General features: G+C 29.8%; 1 protein-coding gene across 1 annotated transcript in view; it reads left to right on the plus strand.

Moving 5' to 3' along the window:
• LOC129966153 (D-aspartate oxidase-like) overlaps positions 1–24,635 on the plus strand; it is a 29,111-nt gene extending 4,476 nt beyond the window's left edge. The window contains exons 2-11 of the mRNA XM_056080548.1: positions 59–251; positions 1,797–1,911; positions 5,078–5,160; positions 7,299–7,364; positions 9,724–9,778; positions 11,574–11,675; positions 14,131–14,192; positions 16,188–16,305; positions 21,916–22,014; positions 24,189–24,635. Coding sequence (XP_055936523.1) covers positions 61–251; positions 1,797–1,911; positions 5,078–5,160; positions 7,299–7,364; positions 9,724–9,778; positions 11,574–11,675; positions 14,131–14,192; positions 16,188–16,305; positions 21,916–22,014; positions 24,189–24,338 — 1,041 coding nt within the window. The 5' untranslated portion in view covers positions 59–60 and the 3' untranslated portion in view covers positions 24,339–24,635. The remainder of the gene's footprint in view (positions 1–58; positions 252–1,796; positions 1,912–5,077; positions 5,161–7,298; positions 7,365–9,723; positions 9,779–11,573; positions 11,676–14,130; positions 14,193–16,187; positions 16,306–21,915; positions 22,015–24,188) is intronic.
• Positions 24,636–27,816: the final 3,181 nt, after the last annotated feature.

Below are 27,816 nucleotides of genomic sequence, written 5' to 3' on the forward strand. Positions count from 1 at the left end.
GTCACTATTTTTATGACATAAAATGCAAAATCTGATTTTTTTCTAAATTCTTTGAAAGAAATGGTTCGTAAAGTAGCTATCGTTGGTGGAGGAGTCGTTGGATTGACGACAGCAGTCGTAATTGCTGAGAATTTGAAAGATGTGCAGGTGACAGTCATTTCAGACAAGTGGTCCCCTGAGACTACAGGTGATGGTTCGGCTGGATTTTTGACGCCTTATCTGCTAGGGGATATGCCTGTACAGACTCTCAGGTAAGTATATTGCAAAATGTAATTGTGGATAATTTTGAATTTTTATATTTTTATGAGTGCTTTATTTTTAATACTATTTCAAATTCTACTTTTTAGTGAAATTTTTCTAATCGAAAATACATTGTTTAAAGATAGTTTTATTTGTAATGCAAAACTGCAGGAAATAAATGAAAATCTTAGCGGAAATTCATAAAAAATTAATAATTTTTGAGATTTCCCGCCGAACATGGAAATAAAGTCAGGCTGCCAAAAGTACATGAGCCATTCATAAATATCAAAAGGTATAAAAAGGTACATTCGGCTTAAAACCGGATTACTTCAGAAGGAGTTCATTTACTGGTAGGGTGGGGCTTTGGGGATTCAAGTTCTCCCCTTCCCTTTGGATTGCAGACAGTCCAGAAGGCTATCTACTTAAATTTTCTACTAACATGAGAGACATAAATGCTTATTTAAGGTAACAGAAAAAAAAAGGCATGTCCGTCTTCCACACAATCAGACAAGTAGACATTTTTTTTTATCTTTGTTCATTCAACTGGGAAACTGACAATAATTCAAGGTGTAAAGTTTATTGCAGGATTTTCTCAGATTTTCTTTCTTATCATGATCATACTTGATGCTCAATTAAACATGTGTGCATGAACATATAAACATGCTTCGATGAGGAAAAGGAATTTGTCTTCATACAAAAAATGAATATAAAAACATATACAAAAATCCAAATTTATATACAAATTGTTTAAAATAACCAGCATCAAAAAATCGAACAAAACTTCAAACACTCAATCAAACAAGTAAGGCTGTATAACTCCTAAGTCATAAAATAGAACAAAACTTCAAACATCAAAAATCAACTCCTAAGTCATAAAATATAGTAATCGTCAAAACATGCGAATTCGAGCATTTGAAGAATGTTCACGTTTTCGATTTCCGTGAGTTCGAAAAATACATTTTTGGTAAATGTCCATCTGTCTATCTCTAAGAAAAATAACTCTAAAACGCCTTGATTTAGACGGATGAAATTTGGTAAATGCGCTTTATATCAAAGTAGTAGATTTCTTTCAAAGTTTGACCAAAAATGTTTCAGAACTACTGTGGCGAAAAAATGAATATAAAAACATATACAAAAATCCAAATTTATATACAAATTGTTTAAAATAAACTGTAACCAGCATCAAAAAATCGAAAAAAACTTCAAACACTCAATCAAACAAGCAAGGCTGTATTACCCCTAAGTCATAAAATAGAACAAAACTTCAAACGTCAAAACTCAATCAAACAAGCAAGACTGCGTTACTCGTAAAGCATAAAATGGGACAAAACTTCAAACATTAAACACTCAATCAAACAAGAGAGATTGCAATACCCTTTAATCATATTATTCATCTCCATTTGAGGTATATTGTAAGGTTTTGTGGAAGATTCTGATCTGGCTTATTACTCGGCGGGTAACAATTTGTTGTGCACAGACACTTTTTACAAACTTCTCTTTTAAAATGCTTCTATTTACTTTCCAACTTCATAAATGTTTCAATTTTTGGTCAACAGGGAGTGGTGTCAGAAATCATTCGAAATCTTTCAAGAAATTTTCCAATCAGAATTGGCCGTAGAGTGTGGACTCGGTCTATTTCCGGTTTATTGGTTATATCCCAATGGTCCAGCTGTAAGTCATTTTATTTCAATTCAACTATTATTTTAAAAAAAGCCTAAATTTTTTTAAGCAGTGGAAATCTAAATTACGAAATAAATTTTATTCCAATTATAATTACACCCATTAACTTTTATATATACTTATGGTTTCGGGGAATATTTATCGTTAATTAAATAATCAATTTTTTATATGTTAACTATATATTCCCATTGTATATGTGTAGTTAAAACAATATATTTGACCTTCCAGACAAGAGAAATAAATAAAATAAGGCTAAGATTTTGTAGAATTAGATTTTAAAAATATTTTTGTAGTAAAATTTATAATAGAATATAACACCTTTATATTTACTCCGAAACGATATGTATTACTATAACTCTTTACTGATCGGTTCCTCGAAATAATTTTTGCAACAAAAATAATAGCATTTTGTATGAAGACAATATTTTATTTTATATAAATTATAGTGAAAAATTGTAGTGAAAATTATAGTAAATAATCAGTAAATCTGAGAAAAAAATTACTGTACTTTTATTAAATTTTTAAAAAATTATTTTCCTTTGCGCTGCCATTTGCAACATTATTAAATTTTAAGCCATTTTTTAAAGATATTAATAACTGAAGGATCAGCTGTCTGCGATAGAAATGATATTCTCTTTTTTAAATTTAAAACATACAAAGCGATGAGAGGATTTTGTGTATACAATATATCATCGATAAACAATATTTACATTAAGCAAATTGGACATCGCAAATTCTTTTCATCTCATTTAACATCGGGTTCATAGCTAGTACACAATAATATTATGATTTGTTTCACAAATATTTCGCTTATAATACAATTAGATTAATATCTGAAATGAAAGAGCAAGTAAATTAATAATAATTCATGTGGAGTCATTTATTTTATGATACTAAATCATTAAGGACTATTTCATTCAATTGGTTTAATGTATTGTTTCAACTGCGATTAAAAGAGTAGAATGTTCGGACGATATTTTTTCTAAATGTCTATCGTACGTGATTTAATTTTTGCTATCTGACCATTAAGATGGAATTTTACAAACAGGAAATGCAATGTCATGCATTTGTCCTTCATTGCATCTGGGCATACTGTTTCTTTCCTCTGTATAAATTTTATCTATCTAATGCAACTGCTTCAAGTTGCACTTCGATATTAAAAAGAAATAGGGCCCCATTTTGTTTTTGATTGCAAGTGGCTGTTCTAGATAAATGCACTCTGTTTTTTGATCGCGCTTTTTCTCTCTTAGCATCTCTAAGTTTTCTTAACATGGATTACACCGGGACCTTGACGACACTCAATAAACTATCATGTTGCAACATAAAAATTTTGTATCATGCTGAAATAAGAAAATGAGTGAAAAAAATGTCTAATGCGGCACTCGGAGATAACTGTGAAAATCCAGATGCATTTTAAGATTAATTCATTGAATAGTAAATAGAGTGGAAAGTTTTCAACAAAGGGCCTGGTCCTAGACAATCCAATGGTCTTGACAGTGCATTCAAGGAAGAGGAATGTATTTGAAGCGACACTCTTTCAGAAAAGGAAGCATGTAATTCTACTTCATTTGGCGACGAGTTTGACATCCTGTGGTGAAAGCTTATAAGCCAGTTAACAGCTGCGCTAAACGAGCGATTGCGTTTGTATTGTGGTCATGTTACTCGACTGCCAAACACACGGCTCCAGGTTCTATCCTCGCTCAATCCAATTCGCCATATTGGTGACCAGGACGAGATCCTTCGTACAACTGTTGTGGCGCTATCTACCCACAGCAAACCAAAGTCGTCATATTCACTTGATGCAGCAACACAGACTCCATTGACGCAACAACACAAAAAGGCCGCAGTAACACAAATCTGTAAGACTCACTTGACGCAGCAACAGCAACCACACACGCTCGTCATAATGCTTGGCAGTACTCAAATGGGTACAGGCGCATTAGACTCAACAGCTAAATACATCAACACTCAACAGCCATATCGTTCGTTTCACCTCTGACTCACTAGAGGGAGAGTCCGTGGTGAAAGCTTATAAGCTAGTTAACAGCTACGCTACACGAGCAATTGCTTTTGTACTGTGATCATGTTACTCGGCTGCCAACCACAAGGTCCCCGGTTATATCCTCACTCAGTTTAATTCGCCATAATCCAAAAAAATCGTTTGCGATTCCAGATGAAATAAGGTTTAGTTTTTTTCAGATTAGGCAGCAAAAGTGGCACTTTTAGTCCCATTTACAGCACAGAGAATAATTGGAAGAAAACGAAAGTTTTATTCAATCATTTATCTCAGCAATGTTTTGTGCTTCATTGATTGGATAACGAGAACAAATAAGGATATTATTGCTGTTTTGATTAATTTTAAGTATGAGCGGAGACTCTCAGATTTCAAGAAAGGCCTGCTTAAAACTAATATTGTTCCTGCACAACTTTTTTACTCTGACAAATTTAACAAATTTAAGAAATTTTCTGATTCAGAACAAAAGCCACCTACGAAACTAGGAATCTCAAAATTTAATCACAAATTATAGATTTTGCTTTGTAATACAAGATCAATGATGTGTTTCATTTAATGTATGAATACGCCCACCTGGTACAACCATGTGATCGTGACCCCTCTGAAATAACAAGCTATCATGAGGAACATCGAGAGAATGCTTTGGTATTCACAAAAATGTCTGACAGAATTGCCAACACACGTAAAGCCTTTAACTTTTTTTTTAATATTTTATGCTACAGGTATTATTATTTTTATATTAAATCAGAAGTGTGAGATTTGGTATAGCAAGGCAGTTAATATTTATTGAATTTCTTAGATGCAGTTAATATTTATTGAATTTCTTAGATGCAGTTAATATTTATTGAATTTCTCAGATGCAGTTAATATTTATTGAATTTCTTAGATGCAGTTAATATATATTGAATTTATTATTTACACATTTAAAGACATGTAAGCTTCTATCAATTTCCATAAAACATGTCAATGTCTTTCGTTTCTTCTGTCATCAAGATAAGTATTGCAAATTGGATTTTCTTTTTTTCATGAACGTTTAATTGTTCTTCAGAGATTTGTTTACCATCGGAAAAAGTGCCTAGAATAAACTTAATGTAAGATACTTGAATATAAGTATCATCTTCTAACTATAGATTATATTTACAGGAAGAGCCAGTGTACAAAGACTTATTCATTGACTACCGGCCCATGACGCAGAAAGAACTTTCCATTTTTCCAAGTAGATTCAGGTAAAATACTGATTTTCACATAATGAAGGCGACTTGAACTATTTATCGTATTAAATCAGTCAATTTAAATTAATTATTCCAGATATTAATTAAAGAATTTCCCTAAGATCTTGTGCACAAATCGAGGAAAAAATATTTCCCTTTATGCTTTCTGTCTTTATGTTTTAAATACTGTGGGAAGGCGGAAGTTTTAGCGAAATTTGAGTAATGCAAGTAAATTATCTTCATCCATTGGAAAATTTATGTTACATAATCTTTGTTTCAATGACAAGAAGGGGAAATAAAATGGAATATAGAAACCTGCGTATAAGTATTAGGATCCTAATAATATTTTAATTAAATTGAAATGTAATTTATGGTTGATGAATTCAATTATTAACGAACCCAATTAGAGTATTACTCTCGATAGTAACCTAAATTAACCCAAAATGGCATGTTTCGTGCTTCAGACTAAGTGAAAAAAACAAAGTATGAATTTTTAAAGGCTTTTTTTTCCATTCTGTCAAAAAATTGGAAATTTAAATTGGATACAAATCTGCAATTCTAATGATAAAACCATACACTAATTTATCAAATTCTAGGTCTCCGAGTATTAGAATCATTTGTCTACATGAATGATAAATTAAAAAAAAAACTTCGAACAGAATAGTTTGATTCGAAATTTTATAGAAATTCACGATTTTGGTATAAAAAGAATATATCAATTGATCCGATTAATAATTATATATCCTCGTGTTCAAAGAGTGATCATCTCATCTAATTTGAGAAATTATATCTTCGGCCTTAATGACGTCTAATGCGTGAGAATTTGTCAGAATTCCAAGGATGAATTTTTTTGACATTATTTCTATTTATTTATTAAATTACATTTGACATTATTTCCTATTTATTTATTTGGAGTATCAAAAAGTTAAAAAAGAAAGCTTTCGTTTCAACAATCTGCTTTCTTTAAAAATTAAGATATAACTTATCACTTATGAATAACTGCGGGAATCCGTATCAAGTACGAGGATGAGAAGCTGTTGTATAAGTAACGGAGTCAGGCTTCCTTGGCAATAAATTAAGGTGTTGTGCTTGAAAAACAAAACCATAGGAGACGATAAGGTGTACCTTTTCAAGAGTGTTCCACGTTTAATAAATTTTTAATGGGGTATAATTTTTCATAAATCGCATCACATATGTTACTCCCTATGGGGTTCCGTTTATGGATTTTTATTTCATTGTTCATCTTATATCAATAAATGGGTAGTGTGATAGTTGTTTTTACAATAAAGAATTTAATACATATTCCTATTTTAATACAAATTTCAGCCAGTTAGCTTGTTGCACTAACTAATCACGTTCAAATTCACACAAATATGGATAGTCAACCATCTAACTCTCCGACCCGCCACGAAGGCACACGGATTTAAACCATAAAACTGAATGACTGGACCGCCGCAACAGCAACATTGGCGGGAACTGTGGTTGAGTCCTAAGGGCCGTCACCGGCCACGGTACAACCCTCCCCTAAGGAAGTACGTCCCGTCATCAATGGGAGGAGCCAGATCCCTTACCTATTAGTGTACCCTCCAGGGTGGCGAGATCCAACCACAATGCCAGAAGCATCTCATCCTCATTTCGAGGTGCCCCCGGGGGTAATACTTATAGATAATTAAAAAAAACCCAACAATATTATTATGATATCTTCAAGATATATAGCATTCAGAATATCAAATAGCATTATGAAGGTATCGTACAATATCTCTAAATTAATAGAGATAGCTAGATTAATTGTATAGTTACAAAAGTTTTTTTTTAATGGTTGAAGTAAGTCTAAAATCAAAATGTATTCACATTTATCGAGAAAAAAATCATACATATTTTAGAATGGAAGTTTTGGATTAAAATCTTTTTTCATGTATCTTTCCTATAATAGAATGCAATCAAAGTGTTTTATATCATGAATAAACGAGGCTGATGTATTTAATATTTTCAACACTATATCTAATTTTATAGTTAAGTGAAACCTTCACTTGAGTTATTTTCTTCAATGAATGAATTGATAGAGATTATGAAACGTTATTAATGAAAGAGTTGTTTGTTGTTGGTTTGTAATGAAGAGGTCTTATAAATAATTTGTTGTCTTTTTTATCCAGGCATGGTGTAGCTATGACTACTTTCTTTATCGAATGCACAAAATTTCTGCCTGTTTTGATGAAAAGGTGAAGTATAATTATTGAAATGAACTATTATAAATTAATTACTGAGCCCAGACTCACATTGATAAAAAATAAGGAATTTAATTTATATTCATTATATATTTTTCAGAATCACCCATTAGTAAAAAATAATTTTGTCTTGTAGAAATAAAATATTGATAAAAGCATACTTTTTCATAACCAATGAAAATAAAAAATCATTAACAAAAAATTAATAAATAAAAAATATAGTATATTATTTTTTTTTATTTCGAAGTTAGGAGAGTTTCATCAAAATAAGAAAAACTGAAAATATTATGTTTTTCTATGTTTTGCAAATATTATTTTTAATCTCATCTCCCAAGTGAGATTAACTGTGTTTACCATATTCATAATCAACTGAGTATTCACTACACTTTGCCAAAACAAGGCATACTGTGTGGCTTACACATGGACAATCGCTGACCATAATATGAGGCCACTTTGTCTCAACAAAATCTCACCACTAGTCAATTAACCTAGCCAAGACTTGATCCAGATGGTTGCCATTGCTCTCTTTTTAAAGCATATGAGAGTCGTCTTGTCCTTGACGTCAGACTTTCGACTGGTGACTAGATAGTGTCGGAGACTATTAAAACCTGTTATTTTTCTTGAATAAATATGAACTATATAATTAAAAAAAGTGGCCTATTAGATATTAGTCTACATGTGAAAGCTATACAGGTAGACAGAAAGACTAATATTCCTAAAATCATAATAAACCTTTACTTAGAAAGCTTAGAACCCTCATCATCATTGAAGAAGTTGATATGGAATATGGTGTTTTAAGGGATGAAGAGAAAATTCCATAAATTAAATTTACGTTTAAAATTTTGATTTTTATTACACCGAATTTTGGTTAATGAATTTTAAAACAAAATTCTAATCATTCATGTGAATTATTTAAAATATTTATTGGGATCAGGTTAAGTACTTTTTAAATGAGATTAAAGTTGTTCAGCATAGTTTGTCATGCATTGTTAAGTAAGTTCTTACCGATTGTATTACTGAGAGTAGATTCAAAACATCGTCCATATTTTTCATGTACTGCCGAGTAAGATCCCCAACAACTTAGTATGAGATTAGATGTTTAAAAAGCAGTTCAATCTCGCTTATGCTAACCAAAAACGGCCACTCCGACCCAGCACTAATTTTACGAATAAATCTGATTGACCAGGCCACCGCTAAAGCAACACTGGCGGGAATTATAGTAGAGTCCTTAGGGCCATTACCGGCCACGGTACAACCCTTCTAGTGGGATTATGGTAAATTTGTCTGAAACTGATCACTGTAATACCATATCCAAATCTTCTAATCATGATATTTCAACAACTTCACTTTTTCATCGGGAAAATAAAAAGCTATTTTTATAAATATTCAGAAATAATTAGAAAAATTGTTTCTCATAATGTTTGTTGATGAATTAAAATTCCTGGTCTTCTTCAATTTAAATAGTCCTGCTTTCTATATTATAGCAAGCGTTCTGATTTGCCTCCATGCAAATATGTGACCACATTACAAGAATAAATTGAAATTTATTCCTTTAATGTCAGTATATATTGTGATCATATGCGCTATTTTGTTGTCAGAAAAGTCTTTTACTAAAGATAAAAAAAAAGAAGAAAAAAAAACAGAGTATAAACAAGGTATCATCTTTTATCTAATTATTTTAAAATTGAGGTTAAGCATTGAGGTCAGATATTAATCATCTGAATTTCTGCAGAATCATTGGAGCGTTCAAAAAAAGAGAGGCTATTATGATTCGTATTACTATTTTTTTTAGATTTACTAATACTAAGTATATCCGTGCTACTATTACTATTTAGCTACTACTAAAGTATATCCGTTGGCCGAACACGCTTTGTAATTCAAAATTAAATCAAACTCAAATTTGTTGCCCCTACAAACTGTTTGTAATGTAAAAATTAATTTTTAAAAAAATGCTGCGTTAGGATATTTCTTTTTATGTTTAGTGAAAATATTATCAAAAATATCAAAATTTGGTGTTGGATAAGGAATTTATTTATCGCTGAAAACATTACTGAATTAATTTTTATTTAACAAATCTTTGAATCTATTAATACGTCCAACATAGCTTTGAAAGTATACAAGGGCATGATATATTGACACATGAATAATTTGGTGGTTCATTTATGAATTTTGTAACTCAAAATATTTGAGCATGCTTTTATTGATATACAAATCAATGCTTCAAACTCAAATAAAATTGAACGTCCTTTCACATGTATATTATAAACATTATTTTGTTATCACGAATGTTGATAATATGTAGGATATATTAAACGATTTTTAAACTTTTTTTCCCGACATTTTTTTTATACAGGATACAAAAGAAAGGAGGAAGATTTATTGAAAAGAAGATTCATAATTTTTCAGAGGTAACACATATTTATCGTTAATATATATCTAGATTTTAAATATTCTTTTATTTTTCGTTGATTTAGTGAAAAATTTCATTCCGCAATTTTTAAACTTTTTATCACGATTGCAATTGATCTATTAGCAATATAAGATTACCCGGGCATAAATACAAATAAAAAACTAACCTTCTCTTTTAAACAATGGCAATTCAAAATAAAACCACAAAGGAACTTACTAATGGTGATATTTTTATTGAATGACGAAATACATATTTCTTTTGTCAAAGACATATTGAAGTATCTTCTTGAAACAAAGCAACACCTGTTTGATATGTACATAATTTGTATTACAATGATCGAGTTTATTTAAATTCTGATGGCTTTTAAATATAAAGTATCCTTCAAATGTTTTGCTTTTCTTTTAAATGGTTAAATCTGTTGGAAACTTTGAATTTCAATAATTATTAACATCTTGCATTTTGGTATCATATTGAAATTTGCTTCAGTATATTCACCAAGATAGATCTGAAACTTGAATTGACGTAGAGAACATGTTTGGAAATTTAGATGAGATCGTGCATCTAGATCTACCATCCAAATTTTATTGAAGTAATAAATAGATTCGATGAGAAATTTTCTTAGCTATGAAACCAGAATGGTTTCATCGATAAGTAAAATACAACAAAATTTAATAACTTGATAAACACATTACAATAACTATCCCGTATTTCAAAAAGGTGACAACAAATTTAATGCATTTTAATCAAAATTTCTTATTTTGCTTTTATTCTGAGATATTCATCATTATAATATAGTAAATAAAGCTTCCCATCTCGTGCAGTTTATTTTCCTGTGGGAATTTGTGATCTAGCTGGCTATATAAGCAAAACATAAAAAAGATCCAAAGAAATATGCAGTGAAGCAAATGTTTATATTTATCAATATTTTTTTATAAAATATGTAATTATTTAGAGGCGATATCTTCATTACCGGAGAGAAAAGGGCTAGAAAGTAATCTTTTATAAGAAAAAAAAATGTTAATATTTAGTTATGCAAAGTTATGACAAATAAAAGTCACTTTGTATTACATCCGTTAAAAGACATCATCTTTAAAAATTATACTCAATAAAATGGATATAAGAACAAATTCTTGTTGTCAAAATAATATACGGGTGGATCCTAGCACAGCCCACCTCTTGGCGTCTTTTTGAATTCTCGCCAAATGAATGGCGATAATGTCGCCAATGTGGCAACCTAGAAGGATTTTTTTTATTTTTAAGTTATTTATTTAATTTTATTTATTATTTAATTATTTATTTTATTTTATTTATTTTTTATTCTTATTTTTATTTATTTATTATTTCATTTTATTATTTTTTATTTTTTTATTTTATTAATAAATAATCAACCTATATTTATTTATTTTATTTTTTATTATATTTATTATTATTTCTGCCTTTCAAGTACCGTTTTTTAATTGAAAAATAATAATAACAAATATTCAATTATACTAGGTGGGCCCATCTAGGATTTTACCTAATATACATTCGTTTGATCCATAATCTAGCCTGAAAATCAGTGATTTCCGAGAAATATCAAGAAAGTTACGTAAAAACACACTTTTTTGCATGCAGAATGCATTTATCTTTGGCGCCATCTTTTGACGTTACTTTGAAATAAATATTTTTAAATGCAAATTATAGCGGAATAAGCATTTTAATACTGGTCATAAAGAAAATGATTCAATATTCTTAATTTTAAAAAAATTGCAAGGTATTCTTTTCTTTTCTTTCTTCCTTTCCTTTTTTTGTAGCTTGCCGGAAGCTATGATGTTGTCATAAACTGCACAGGACTTGGATCCAGAAATTTGGTTCCAGATCCAGAAGTTACACCAATTAGAGGACAAGTTATGAAGGTATTAGAATTAAGTTTAAGGAAATTAAATCACTTTCGATTTTTATAATGGATAATTCAAATTTTTAGTTTGCATATACCTAAACACTGATCATCATTAACTTACATATAATTCCAAATATGGTAGAAAATTTTTATATATTGTATTTTATATATTTTTATATATTGACAGATGAATAACAAAATTGAATCACATTAACAAAGAAAAGTAGCCTAGATTCTATTGAAAATAATCAAAGGTTATATATATTTGTGCAACCCAGATAAGAAAACATTGAAGGAAAGATTGCCAAGGAAAAATAACACAAATTTGCTTCGAATTATTATTATTATTATTATTATTTTTGTAAATAGATTTTACCTAATCATTTAAACATACATTTTCAAAATTATCTTTTTAAATTTTTAAGTGGAATTTCAGATAAATATTCAATCATGAATTTGGTTTGAATTATAAATTTGAATGAATTTAACAATTCAAATGGAAATCAAATTTACTTCCCAAGCGTAACTAATTTCATTAAAATTACCTTACATTATATGCTAAAATGAAGGATAATAAAATATTGAGTGTTAATTTAACTCCCACCATTCCGCGTGTGTGTTCGTGGATGTATAAGTTCTTTTAATTTAAGTAACATATTTTAAACATTTAATTTATAAAAAAATATTTTTAACATTAATCAACTCTACAAGCTGATATATAATTGAAAAAGCAATTATACCACTACAGCTTAAATTAGTAACATAAATTAGCAAAGTGTTATTGACGACATTATTTATAAATAAATACTACCGCAGCTGCTGGTTTGCGTCCAACTTGCTGATCCATCTGACCTTGCACCGATTCAACTAGAAACTAAGAATTCTTTTTCGTTTCGGAGTTTAAAAAAATGTATAAATAAAATTTTCAAAAATAACTCTTGCTATGTATCCAAGTTGTAAACCATAAGTATAAGGAAATTTTTTTCTTCTATATATATACTTCGAAAAAGTTCCATAGTTTTTAACTGAATATGCTAAGTACCTATATTATTTAAGAATAATATTAAAAATATAAATTTTATTTTAAGAACAAATGAATAGTCGATTATTTAAAGAATTTACGCTGTTGCCAACAAGCGCTTTCAAGTTGTCAATAATATTCTGTGCGTCAGGGCATAAATAAATATTTGCATTAAAGAAAACATTTTTAAAATACAAAAAATAATCATGTAAATATTTAAAACGAAATAAATAAGATGAAAATGAGTGACAGAGAGCAATGATAAGCAAAATTAATAAAAAGAGAATAAATATAAAATAGTTGCAAAATAGTTTGAAATTTCAATGAAAGGTAAATAGATTACAATTATTAGCAAGCAACATATTGGCTAACCATACAATATAAGATAAACTTACTTTTTATTTTTTGTTCTCACATATTTAATTTTTAGAACGACTCCATCAACAAATTTCTAAATGCAATCGTATATGTTATAACAAATAGCTTTTGCAATGGATCCTTCAGTCGAAATACATTTTCAGTCAGAAAGTTAAACTGAGAAATAGCTGCAGATAATGAATATCGGGAAAAAAATAAAATACATTCCTTTATAAGGTTTGCGAGTATTCACAACATTTGTTCAAAGTGCATGTTTGATACTGGCGAATGAATTAATGAATGGACGCAGATGCCAGTATCAAATTAAACTTTTCAGAGACAGAAACAACACGGGCAAAATGTTCTGCTCTGAGTCCGAAGTGTTTTCATTGATGCTAGAAACCGATTGAAGTTGAGAGAGGGAAGCATACAAGACATGCTACAAATACACCAAGACCAATTACATCCCGTTCTGGACCATCCAATATAGCGGTTACAATTATACTGTTTGTGCACTGTTTTCAACAGAATCTTGAGAAGGTGTAAGATGAGTCAGAAAGCGGGTAAAAAAGTAATTCGCAAACAAATAAAGCTAGAAAGATCCCGCTTGCATATAAATGATAAAATGGAATTGGGATTCATTGTAATAAAACCAAATTCAATACAACAGTGTTTAGTATCAGAAAGTTTTAAAATTAGTATGTTTCTTACAAAAAAACACACACACATTGTCACTCATAAAATATTAATATGTCCTCCTCCATTAAAAAAGAATATCTGTCAAATAAGAAACAGCGCTTTTTGAAACATCAAGCACTATTTTTCTTTCTCATTATCGTCTGTCAATAACAGAAATCATAATTATAAGGTCTCATAGTTATCAGAAATGAAAATTTAAACAATAATTATTACAATCGACATATTCTGAGTATGTTTTGTTCGATGGTCATTTTTGTATCTTCATTAGTTTTCTAAACTGGTGATCTTTAAACTTGCTATGGACTTCTGAATATTTTTGGAGATCTTGATTAGTGAATGATTAATTTAATTTCTTATTTTCATTATTTCTTATTGATTACTGTATTTTAAACAGGTTCGCGCACCATGGATCAAGCATTGCATAGTTATAGATCCCGATTACTACATTATTCCAAAGTAAGTAATCACTAAGAACCGAAACTTTTAAATGCACCATAGTAATTCATTTAATATATTGAAAACCAACATCCATGTTTGATATGAATGTGTCATTTGCAAATGCATTGTTTGAGACTGAATTTATTTACGCAGTCGAGAACAGAACTGAGGCCGGCGTCCTAGCATAGGGGTAGCGCGTCTTCCCCGTGATCTGGGCGTCCCGGGTTCGAGTCCCAGTTTGGGCATGGTTGTTCCGTTATTCTACTGTGAGGTGTATGAATGTGCCCGCCTGTAAAAAGGGGTTGTGCAAGCGAATGAGTGATGCGTGAGTAGCTAAGTCGCACTCTTGTCCCTAGTTGGCGCTACTATAAAAACAAGAGACGCTAACCCTTAGGCTTAAATCGGCTGTTTTCGAAGAGCGGGCTTGTCCGTGGCAAGTGCCATAAGAAACAACAACAGAACTGAGTGGATAAAGTAGGTACAAAACCTTGTATCATTTCAATAAATTCAATTCAAATTATCTTAGAGTTGATATGACTTTTCGCAGCATTTCAGATGTTAATACTTGATAGTTCAGTCAGCTACTTAAGATACTCCGTGAGTACAGAATAATATATTTCTGAAAAACTTCTAAAGTAAAAGCGTTTTTTTTTAATTTACATAAAAATTTCTTAATGTAAAGGACAATTCGGTGCATAAAATGGAAACATACTATATTCCTTAAGAATCCAGGTTAAAGAGTAAAAAAAAAAATGCCAACCCTCAATAGTTATGGTTTTTTACAATAAAATAAATCCGGAGCACTGTTTTACCATTTATAAGATATTAATGCATTTAGTTAGATTTAAAAATCATCAAAGCTGATTTATTCAATTTAAAGTTTTAACTATTCCACATAATCAGAAATTTTTCTTCGTTGGATTTCAATTTCTGTCAATTGAAGACCATAATGTAGAATTCAGCATAGTCTAAGAAATATTCAGTTAGGTTTTCGGCTTTTTTCTTTTTCATTGGGATTATCTCAGTAAAGTAGGCTTTCATAGCTAGCAATACAAGGCAGCGGGAAATCTGAAGAAAACGTCGATGTAGTGACGTAATTAATAATCTTTTAGATCTCGTTCTTTCTAGGTAAAATATGATGGACAATAAAGTGTCCGTATATGTAAATTTAAATTTAACGGAATTTTTATTTTTCTTCTTGATGTTTCATTATAGTTGATGAAACTCCTATTCCAACATGTCCATCAATGTTTGAAAACTAAAGATACCATCTGTACTTCGCGAATAGAGAAGCCAGCCACAGAAATCTGCTATCTTCCCGACGAGCTGATCTTATTTCTACATTTGATTACGCTTCATTTCACAATACAAAACTCTGAAATCATATAGCAAAACATAATTGCTGGCACAATCAAAATAAATTCTGAAAACACTGAATAATCAAAAAAAGAATGTATAACACTTTTACTTTTGGCAAATGTAATCATTGTTTATCAAGGTGCGATTTTTACTTGTTCTAATGAAAATTTCAATAACGTGAAATTGAGGTATACAAACCATTTTAGTGAGTTTCTGAATCAAAGGAATCGACTATCAATCCACCAATGGTCCACGAGAGTCTCAAGAGTGGTTCGATGGAGGTTTCGGCAGCTGATACAAAAAAAAAATGCACATAATAGCTATAAAAACTACAAAAGTTCCTCAAAATGCACATACATTAGCGTCTTTATTTTCTTAATTTTGTATGAACGGGAATGGAATCCCTGGAACTTCTTTGTTTGAGGGAATTGCATATCCCGAGAAGGTTCGCTCCCCGAGTGAGAGGGGGGGGGGTATTCATATGGTTGAATTTCTGGCTTAGTAGTTTGCAGACTTGTTAGGAACAACTGAACTGCAAGAAACCAGTAATCGAAGTTTTTCTCAGTTATAGAGTTTTGAAATAAAAGATTCAATTAAGATAATGAAGTGAGTTTACAGAAAGTTCCAAAATAACTACCTTTCTAATCACTACAGTTCAGATGAGACAACTTTAGGAGGCACCCGACAGAAAGATGATTGGAATCTAGAGGTTAGTCCCGAAGATCGTCAGAGAATTTGGGAAAACTGCACGGACGTCATGCCTTGTCTGAAAGTAAGTCATGCTTCATCTGCCATTTTTTGTATTTTTTTCCCCATTCATTGACTTTAAATGATTGTGTTTAAAAGGTGATACCATCTACTACATATTCGTTTCATTGAGAGTAAGATTAAGTAAATAAAATAGTTTCTTAATTGTAAAATGCTGTCATCCTGTAAATTCAGATAACTGAAGGATATACAATATGTATCCAATTGAAGACAACGTTTACCTCCGAGTAATTTCTCAAGCAATGCAGCCTTGAATTGTAAGTTCTTTTTTTTAAGACTGAATTTCATTCAAAAAACAGAATTCAAAACTCACTAATTCCACCAAATCCCTGAAGACTGTAAATGTGTCATGATGTATTTGTTTTCTGCTTTTACATATTACTGTATTCTGCAAATTACTTGACTTCAAATCGTAGGAGCAAGAAAAATATTTAAAAGAAAGCTCTATTACACATTTTCTTAATAATATGATACAAATAAAAAAATACCTACAAGTGCAAGAAATTGCATTAACTTTTCTTAATTTTTATGTCTTATATTTCTTGATGGGATCGATTATGATGATATCTATTAAAGTTTCTGATAATATTTAATAATAACTTAATTAATATCAATTTTATCTATCAAAGCTAATATAAAATAGCATCCGAAATAAACTAAACACTCACATTATTTCTATTTCTTAAATGATAAATCTATTTATAACTCAATAGCATGATACTGCATGCAATGTTCTTGTCAATACAGAGTAACATATAAGTGTTTACGCAATCTAAATATTTTACCATATCAAATTTGTTATAATTTTTTTATGAAATTTAATTTGGGCTAATAGCAGCATCAGTTAATGATGCATTATACATTATCTCTACAAATCAGCACTTTAAAAACACAGCAGCACGCTCCGCTGGATTTTCTCATATATGTGGCACATATTCGATATAATTTCGTCGCATAGAGAAAATAACAGAAAATACATTTTGGATTTGGTTTTCTTAACTGATTGCAATCCAAAGGTTGACGCAATTTTCAGACGCATAACAAATTTTATCTATGTTTCGTATTGCGATTTAGATCGCCTTGTTTTTAGTTAATTTCCATAGGCACTTGGAGGCGGACTACACGCTTCTGTTCGGATTTTATCTAAAATTTGATATATGTCTATGTTTTGATTAAAGATTAGAAATCAAATTTCATTCGTCAAAAACTTTCAATTTTTAGCTTATAAATTTCTCATATAGGCAAACTGGCATATGTGAAGTCTAATGTAGTCGAATAAATAATCTTTGTGTAATTCTTTGACGACCCTTGTACTTTCTCTTTGTATACTTTACAATTGAGAAAATAAATACCACACATGAAGAACAAACATATTTTAGATTCTCCAACCTCTTTCCATAATGAATGCGCCTTAAAAATAATATTCTCCCAAATGAAGATAAATAACTATATAAAGTAAAGTAAAGGCAAATGACAGTTTAAGTAGTAAGCTAGTTTTTCGAAGTTGCCTAAATATACCTGCTTCAGATGTACAGCATTTTTTAATTTAACTTTTGTTTATTCAGAGATTTGAGGATAACACTGTTGAGCCAAATGATATGAAACTGAAATAAAAAGAAAATAAAAATAGAATTTGAAACAAAAGGAAAAAAAGTAATTTAACTTTAAAAAAATTGAAAACAGAGTTTCTAAAACAAATGTGAACAAATGGAACCTTCAAAACAAGAAATCATATGGAGTGAGCTCAGGTTGTGAGGAGAAGAAATAATACTCGATGTATGAGGAGAAAATTGGCATCCATTTGACTGTAAAAATTAGTCGTAATGAACGTTGAACACTTCTCACATATGGGGGGGGGTGTGTGTGCACCATTTTGCATGAATACTAGTTCCCATATGCATCAAGTTATTAAATTTCTGGAACCAAAAAACTTATCAGTCTTCTATAATACCATTGTCTAATAAAAGAGCATTTTAAATCTCTGTAGATGTCAAATTAATTAATCTACTAATTATATACCACATAACACTTGAAATATTTATTGTTATTTTATTTTATGTTAGAATGCTAAAGGTACCTAGTACATGTCCAAGTGATTTTTCGTCTTTAAAATGAATTGTTTAATTATCTCTTCAGAGATTTAGATTTCAAAAATTCTGCAATTCGGTCCACTTTAGTTTATAAGAAGGATTAAATGAGTTTCTGCTAATTCATTATGAATCTTTAAATTTAGAAAAAGAACATGATTAAAAAGCGTAGGCGCAATGTTCGATTTTTTATCTCAACTTCTCTTTCTTTACAAATCAAATTTGCAACTAAAATAAGTAAATATCTATATAAAACACAATAAAAGCACAAAAAGTGTAAATTCATTTCCGTTGAAAAAAAGATATACCCTTATATTTTTGTTATTTGTCTTTATCCAACCTAAAGCCGACTGAGGGGGATTCTTTTGCTTCCGTACTTTTTTTTTTGAACTAAAATAGTTCCCACATCTGCTTTATATGATGTATACGGAAGATAATGGGGTCGAAAAGGAAGAAAAATTGAATAAGACATCCGCGTACAGTTATATATGATATGCTGCTGTAATTTGAATTAAATGTTTTTCAGTTCCCATAAAACATGGAGGGGGGAGGGATATCGACAAAAGTATTTTCAAATTTTGCCAGATATACCTTTCATATATTGGCAAAATACTACTTGTATGCCGATTTTAATACCATAATTAAGTGCTGTGAAATTAATTGTTTAACAAAATTATAATTTTTGTAGCCAATCGCTTGTACCAAAGATTTAAACAGTATTCATTTTCGCAATAAAATGCCATCTGGGGGGAAATTTTATTTTCGAAACTATCTAAAATAACTTTATAAAGAAAGTTATTTATTTTTCGTTATAAAAACGCTTCATCTTGCATTACTTTAATGTCATTCTCAAAAATCACTCTGCAACCCTTCTCTGCATTTTTTCTAACGTATAGTAATTTTTTTTTTCTATTTCCAGTACGTGTCGTTATTTATCTTTCTGTCTGAAATCTTTGCTCAGAGTAGAACTTTGCCCTGACCTTGAATTGGCAATTTATAGCCATTCGTCATTAATACCTATCCGTTTGCTCATAATTTATTTATGTGAAGAAATGTTTGGTTTTGAAGATGTGAGAGCTGTTACCAGAATCAATGACTAAGCTGTACGTTGAGTTTCTGTTGGCGATTAAAGAATACACGAAGAATCTCAAAAATCACTCTGCAACCCTTCTCTGCATTTTTTCTAACGTATAGTAATTTTTTTTTTTTTCTATTTCCAGTACGTGTCGTTATTTATCTTTCTGTCTGAAATCTTTGCTCAGAGTAGAACTTTGCCCTGACCTTGAATTGGCAATTTATAGCCATTCGTCATTAATACCTATCCGTTTGCTCATAATTTATTTATGTGAAGAAATGTTTGGTTTTGAAGATGTGAGAGCTGTTACCAGAATCAATGACTAAGCTGTACGTTGAGTTTCTGTTGGCGATTAAAGAATACACGAAGAATCTCAAAAATCACTCTGCAACCCTTCTCTGCATTTTTTCTAACGTATAGTAATTTTTTTTTTTTCTATTTCCAGTACGTGTCGTTATTTATCTTTCTGTCTGAAATCTTTGCTCAGAGTAGAACTTTGCCCTGACCTTGAATTGGCAATTTATAGCCATTCGTCATTAATACCTATCCGTTTGCTCATAATTTATTTATGTGAAGAAATGTTTGGTTTTGAAGATGTGAGAGCTGTTACCAGAATCAATGACTAAGCTGTACGTTGAGTTTCTGTTGGCGATTAAAGAATACACGAAGTAATTTATTCTTGATGATTCATTTCCTGTTTCATCCGATTTCGTTTGAAAGCAAAAAGGGGATTTATCGTACTTTTGCTTGGCGGGATTTATTTTTATTTGAATGCTTTTATAGATTGCCGTTTTTGGTTTTTATGCCAGCTTTCAGACTTACTGTAGACATTTTTCCTCATGTGGTCTGTGACATTGTTGTTTTTCTTTTTTATCTTTTGTAAACAGAATTGGAATTTATTTTGGAAACGCAATACATTCTGGAAATCATGTAGTTACCAAAAATATTAAAAATGTTATAATATTAAGTATTGAAAAAATGTTATATAAAAAACCTTTAATGAGTATTTATTTCGTTTAGATATTAAGGAATTACACTAATGTTAATAACTGTCAGAATTTAACAAACAAAAATGAAAAATAGAATATTTTAAAATATTATTTTAAGACTATTTCTTTATTCTTTTTTGCATTATTCAAATTAAAAGCAGTTTCAGAGACATGGAGACTCCATAAATAATAACAAAAACTTTGAAAAAGAATAACTCGGTTATGCCCACTTGTTCATACTTAGAATTTAGCCAATAAAGAACAACTGATACAGAAACGTTTTCCTCAGTGGTTTTATACTGAGATTTTGATAGGGATTTCATTGTCACGTGTAGTCTTAGGAAAGGGAAATTTAGATATCTTCGAAAGAATGTTGCAAAAGATTTTTATTTCTTCATTCGAAGAACTTGCTGAATTTACAGTTTTCTAGAGCGCGTGTAGACATATTAATTAAATAAAAAAAGTAAGAATTGGATCAGGAAATAAGAGAACATTTTAGAATGAAGTTAACATAGACTAAATTAAGATTAGAATTTATATTAGATAAGAGATATCATTACGTATATGTAAAGTATTTATAGGATAAGCATTTAAGATAGCAATAATTAGTAAACAATAAATCCATGAAGATAGACTGCAACTTTTAGATAATATAAATTTTATTTAATATATTGATAGAGCACAAGAAGAAAAAAACCCACACACTATATTTAAAATGAAAAATCATTAGTGAATAAGAAGATAGAATATTTTTACATTATAGTTCTACATAGAAGAACGCCATCTATCGGGCACAATAAATAGTTAGTTTCTTTTTAAAGAAAAACATGTAAATTCAATAATTCATAATAAAAAAATAAAGCTCATTTGAAAAGAAAATTACTTCTTTTATTTGACGTTTTGTTTCATTATTTTTATCTTTTTGTGGGTTTAAGTGTGGCATTTTACTTTTGTCAATCCTTTCAATCTATGATTAATGAGGTTGTATTTTGGAATGGCATAGTCACTTTCTTTTCTTATTTCTTCTTGGAATGCCAGAAAAGAGACATCCAGGATGATAACCCTTTTCAAAATTTTCATATTATACAAGTAAGAGGACATTGGACTTAATTGATTCAACATTCATTATATTCAGCAATTGTGTAATACAATAGAATCTTGAATCCTGACCATCTGGTCCTTTTGCTGAAACTTTGCTATCTGCGAATGCGATTTTTAATCATTTTGTATGCAATAATTATAAGAATCTTTGCAAGGAGATGAAACATTATCTGAGAAGAATGCTATGGTAGCTTCTCAAATTGAACTTAATGGAATAAGTGATACTTGATTTTCCTAAGGTAAAAAAATTTAATTAATCATAAAAGGTTGTACAGGGAAATACACTGTCTAGTAATAATTGCTAAAATAATAAATAAATACTAATAATATTATTAAAAATTACGTTTTACTTTCGTTTTCAGGAGGCCAGGATTCTTAGAGATTGGGTCGGCTTAAGGCCGTACAGACCGACTCCTCGAATAGAAAGGGAGTCAATAAAAACAAAGAAAGGAAATTTAGAGGTGAGTTGATGAATAAATATAATATGGGAAAATACATAAAAAAATTAAATATTATTTGGAAATGAAAATTCTTTTCGCATATTTAATAAACTTAATATATATTAATCTATAAGTTACTTTGATGAATATCACAAATTGCGAACGAATAGTCATGATGTTTATTGGAAAGTCTTTTTTCGCTTCCATGTCTCTGTAGACAATATGATCCATGTAGCTAATGGTCAATTATATCCTCCAAATTCTTTTCACATGAAAATAAATTATTTTTTGCTTGTAACTGGAACCATATATTTAAAGGAAATATTGGGATAAATTCTATATATATGGATTATCTTGGTTTGGTATTAAAGTTAATAATATGGGCTCATAATGCGGATTCAGAATGCGTTTCTATGATTCGTACCCGATTGAATTAGTATCAGGAAATGTGCCACACATAGGAACTTTAAATCAATTTTGAAATATATGTTATAAAATATCTGTTTGATTAATTACGAAACTATCCAATGTAAAACGCAACACTGATTCGTATAAACCATTGCTTACTTGAATGATTCATATTATAGGTAGGATATTTAATGCTCGTTGTCTGCGCAAGATTTAAACTGAAGTTCATTGCTTGTCGAAAGCACGATGGGCAAGAGAAAATGATAAAGATATAAGGCAATGCAAGCACATCATATCCTCCAAATGACTCATAATTATACATGAATGATAACATCGTAATGCACATTTGAAGAATTTTTCTCATTACTTGTATATGTATGTAAAATCAGGCTTGCTTAAATATTGATACATTATTCATTCTATATATGACATGTATAAGTATACCGCCGGCGTCTTGGCCTAGAGGTAGCTCGTCATCCCCGTGTTCTGGGTGTCCCGGGTTCGAATCCTGATTCGGGCATTGTTGTTTTTCATCCTGTGCAGGCGTGTGTGTTAGTGCCATCTTCATAGGAGCTAGAAGTCAGACGTCTGCCCTCGTGTGCTCAGGAGCCCCTACCCTCAGAAGCTTCTTCAACCCACCTTTCCGTTGCAATTCGGTCACGACATCATCATAAGTATACATATTTTTAAACGATAGAATTGGTTACTTAGAATTTCAAGTCCAAGATTCAACTACGAAACCGTAGTTTTTTTTTTTTTTTGGTAAGTTGGTAATCACTATTTTAGACTAATTTTCCCGGTAATTTCTGTTCTTCAAGAGAAATTTTAAGGGATCAAACAAAATGAAATTATTTTCCGTTGTGTTATACTCTTAAAAGTTGTTCCTAAAATTGAATATTGCTCCCATTTAGATTAAACAGCTATAACTTGGTGAAAATCACAAAACGATTGATATTTTTTTTTTATCCTATGTTTCAGAATATCGGCAATTACATTTGTTTACTAAATATAATTTCGTGAACGGGGGACTTCTAACGGGGGAACGGTAATAACGAGGGACTCTAAAAGTTAGGCTTCGTGACTTTTTGAAAAATATATTTATTTTCTTAAATAACATAAAATATATTTCTCTACATTATTTAAAGCATTTTTCCAATTTGATCTATATGTCTATATAGAAGTCTATATGTATATATATAGTTTCGAAGCTTCTAGAGTTTCGAAATTAGCTATTGGGCGACGCTAATTGTCTTCTATTTACTTCAAATTCGCAGCATCATTGTTCTTTTATATTGATTATTATTTATATTTGCTTTGGGGGTCGGAGTAAAGTTTGATTATTGAGGCATTTATTCACCTAATTTGATTATTCCTAGTCAAGAAGTTACAGGAGAATTAAAATTTCACCCCTTTTACCATTTCCTCATAAAAAGTTAACTTAATTTCATGTATACTTTTCTAAATTAATTTTATTCTCCCTGTTTCACTAATTTTATGCCAATTCGGAAGTCATTTTTTTTATCATTTGGCAATCAATTTATTCCAATCTGATACTTACTTTCAGAAATTATGTTATTTCTTTTACTAAATTGTGAAGACCTATGAATGAAAGTATTAGAGCGCTGAATTTTAACACTTTCCATTCCACAAATTATTCCAAGTAGTTAAATTCTAACTGCTAAATTAGAAGTACTAAGTTCAATCCCTCGGTAAAATTGTGAACTAACTTGATGAAAAAATTTTACTTTTATATTACATGTTTACTTCACTTAACCTTTTAATTACAGGTTATTCATAACTATGGCCACGGAGGTTGTGGAGTCATGCTATCTTGGGGTTGTGCTTATCATGTTTTAGGACTTCTACGTGAAGTATTGGAACATCCATACTCTAATGAAAAGCAAACTTCGCCCTCATATAGCCGATCGAAAATATAAAATGTGACTGAAAAATTGCTGCAAGTACAGTTCAGAAAGAAAAAAAGAATCATACAGTATTAAATGATAGTATGATTTCTGATTTGTTTTTAACAAATAAATGTTAATGTATTTACCCTTTTAACATCAGTTACACTTCATTTGGAATTAACAGGGATTATCTTACAAATAAAGAAAAATTGAAATACATTCTGCTTTCATGTCTTATGCATTAGGCTTTCAATTCTAATATTCCCAGAAACAATATTTTAATTACAAAAATCTTGATGAATATATTTATAGATCTTAAGCGAGTAAATAAAGATTGTAAATATTAAACTTCTCAATTTATTGTTTTCTTTCTCATACTTTTAATGTTATCTTTGTCATTTTTTTTGTGACTGTGCTATATGTTTTATGTGGATCTGCTGCTATTATTATTTACTAATAAACTTTGGATAAACCGTCAGAGGTATTGGTTATATTCCAGTTACTTTGAGAAGATGTACTATCACGTCTTGTCAGGCATTAAAGCTATACTATTTTAATTGTCTTACATATGGTTTACTCATTGTATACACCTTTCAATCATAAATTAATCTCATAACATCGGACTTCCGCTGTTGTTGTTGTTTCTTAGGGCACTTGCCACGGACAAGCCCGCTGTTACGAAGACAGCGATTTAAGCCGGAGAAGGAGCGTCTCTTCTTTTTATAGTAGCGCCACCTAGGGCCAAGAGTACGAATTAGCTACTCAGACATCACTCATTCGCTTGCACAACTCATTTTTACAGGAGGGCACATTCACACATCTCACAGATAGAACAACCATGCCCGAACCGGGACTCGAACCCAGGACGCCCAGATCACAGTGAAGACGCCCTACCCCTATGCCAGAACGCCGGCTCAACTTCCGTGGTTCTGTTAACTTCCATATTCTATTCATCTTTTAAGTTACACGATATTAAACAGAACCTTTATTCTTTAGATTTCAACAACGGAAGAAAATCGTGCAATTAAAAATTTGATGAAACAATAAAAACGCCTTGAATTTCATAGCAACAATAAAATCAATTAAGCGAAAAAAATATTTAAAAAAAAATCTGCTAGCATTTAAAAATAATTTGTGTTTTTATTAAATCTGCATCATTAAAAAGACAGATTTTTTCTTTAAAAAATTGAAACTATGTTAAATTCACTTTTTTGTAATAGTATATTTGGAAATTACCATGGAAAGGTGGTAAAATTCAGTTTAATTTTTAATTAAATTTTCAAAAAATTGCTCTGAACTGTATCTTTTCCCTCTCCACGATACATATGTTGCAAATGTGGCAGCTCTAGATCAATTGGTGTGGCCTGTAAAGCACCAATAGACACACACACACACATATTCATCTTTGCTATTAATAGAGATAAATGTTGCTAGAAGGATACAAATAAATAGAAATCATCTTCAAGAGAAAAGAAATTAACACAACATGGGTGCTACTTTTGTTAAAAAAGTGTGAAAAAATAATTTCAGCTTGACAAATAAATCATTAAATTTCTAATTTAATTTCTTTTTACAATTCCTATAAATTTATGACAGAATATAAATTTTAAAGAATTTAGAGAAAAATTCTTTACAATTTATATGATTCCTATTAATAAGATGGTAAGTGAAATAACAAGAATTAGTAGGAATTTATTTTATAAATAAAATTTAGATGAAAAAAAAAGTGTGCTGTACTCTAAAATACGTAGCTTTATTAATAAAAATTAATAAAATAATTTATTAATAAAATTTTAGTATAAATTTATTATTAAAAAATAAAATTATTATTATTTATTAATAAATTAAAAATTAATAAAATAATATTAATTAATATTATTAAAAAATAATAATAAAATAATATTAATAAAATAAAAAATTTAGTATCAAATTTATATAACAACTCGATTTTTTTGTTTTTGTTTTTTTACTTCATCATTGAAATCTATTTTTTGATATGAATGAGTATCATAATTTTTTATCATTGAATCATTAATTCTGAGAAAAATAATGAATTCCTATTAGTATTTGCAAAATTTTTTTCAAATTGGCTTAGATGGGGAAAATGACGATATAACGTAACGAAAAGTTTAGGTTGCGGACAAACAAAACAAAACGAGCATTTTCGTTACTGTTCAGATTACAATTATTGGAAAAAATATCTCGTGATACATATAAATAATTACAGTTTAATTTAATAACAGTTTACATCGGAGAAACTCCAAAGCAATTTGTTTGTTTAAAAATAAATACTAGAAGCACAAAATATATTTTCATCGTAAATATGTTTTTAAAATATATCACTAAGAAATCAAATAAATAGAAAACGGTCAAAAAAAAATAAAATTATCGAATTCTCAAAAATTATCGAATATGAAAAAATTTATTGCTTCATCAACCGAGGCGGAAATATGAATAGGTTAGTTATCAAATAATCATGTACTTAAAATTATATTAATTATAAAATATTAAAACAATTTTAATGTATTTTCAAACATAATTAGTGAGACTTTATGATCTTAATTTTGACATTACAATATTTATAAACTCAGATCTTCTGTTTCAATAATATTGTGAAAACATATGGATGCCTCGAGATCTTGAGTTATGATAAAATTAATTATAACGTATATATTATCCTAAAGTTATTAAAAACGAACAATCTAAAATAAATAAATTAATAAATATGTTAAAATATGAAATTAAATTAACAATTTTTTAAAAGAGATATCTCATAATACTCCTTGCATATGGCGACAAAAAGACCTAAATCCGTTTTTGCTCACGATGACTATTGAAGATTAAGACTACATATGAAACTTTTAATGTTATTACCTATTCTTTTATTTTTTTCATTGAAATTTCTTCAATAATTATATTTGTAGAAAAAAAGAATATTAAAGTTGGGTAAAATCCTAGATGGGCCCACCTCTTGGAGACTTATTTGAAATCTTTCGAAGTTGACTGCTAATTGAATATTTATTATTATTATTATTATTCAATTAAAAAACAATATTTGAAGGCCAGAAATAATAATAAATAAAATAAAATAAATATAATAAAAAAATAAATGTAATAAATAAATAAATAATAAAAAATAAATGAATAAAATAAATAAAATAAAAATAAATAAAAAAATCCGTCTAGGTAGCCACATTGGCGACGTTATCGCCACTCGTTTGGCGATAATTCAAAAAGACGCCAAGAGGTGGGATGTGCTAGGATCCATCCTAAAGTTGCTTTGAAATGCCACAATAGACTCAAATCAAGCAGCATTGCAGAACAGTCCACTGACAATCATTGTGCATATTATCTGATTGCACTTTGTCATATCTTTTTATGTCACATTTCATAAGTAAGAGGCAGTAATTTGGCATACGGGGAGGCAGTAATTATGCCTCCCCGTATGGGGGAATGCGGCAGCAAACACCCACATAAATAAAACAGAATCTCTTCAAACACGCCATCC

The sequence above is a fragment of the Argiope bruennichi genome, chromosome 4, assembly GCF_947563725.1.
Source record: "Argiope bruennichi chromosome 4, qqArgBrue1.1, whole genome shotgun sequence".
NCBI classification, from domain to species: Eukaryota; Metazoa; Arthropoda; class Arachnida; order Araneae; family Araneidae; genus Argiope; species Argiope bruennichi.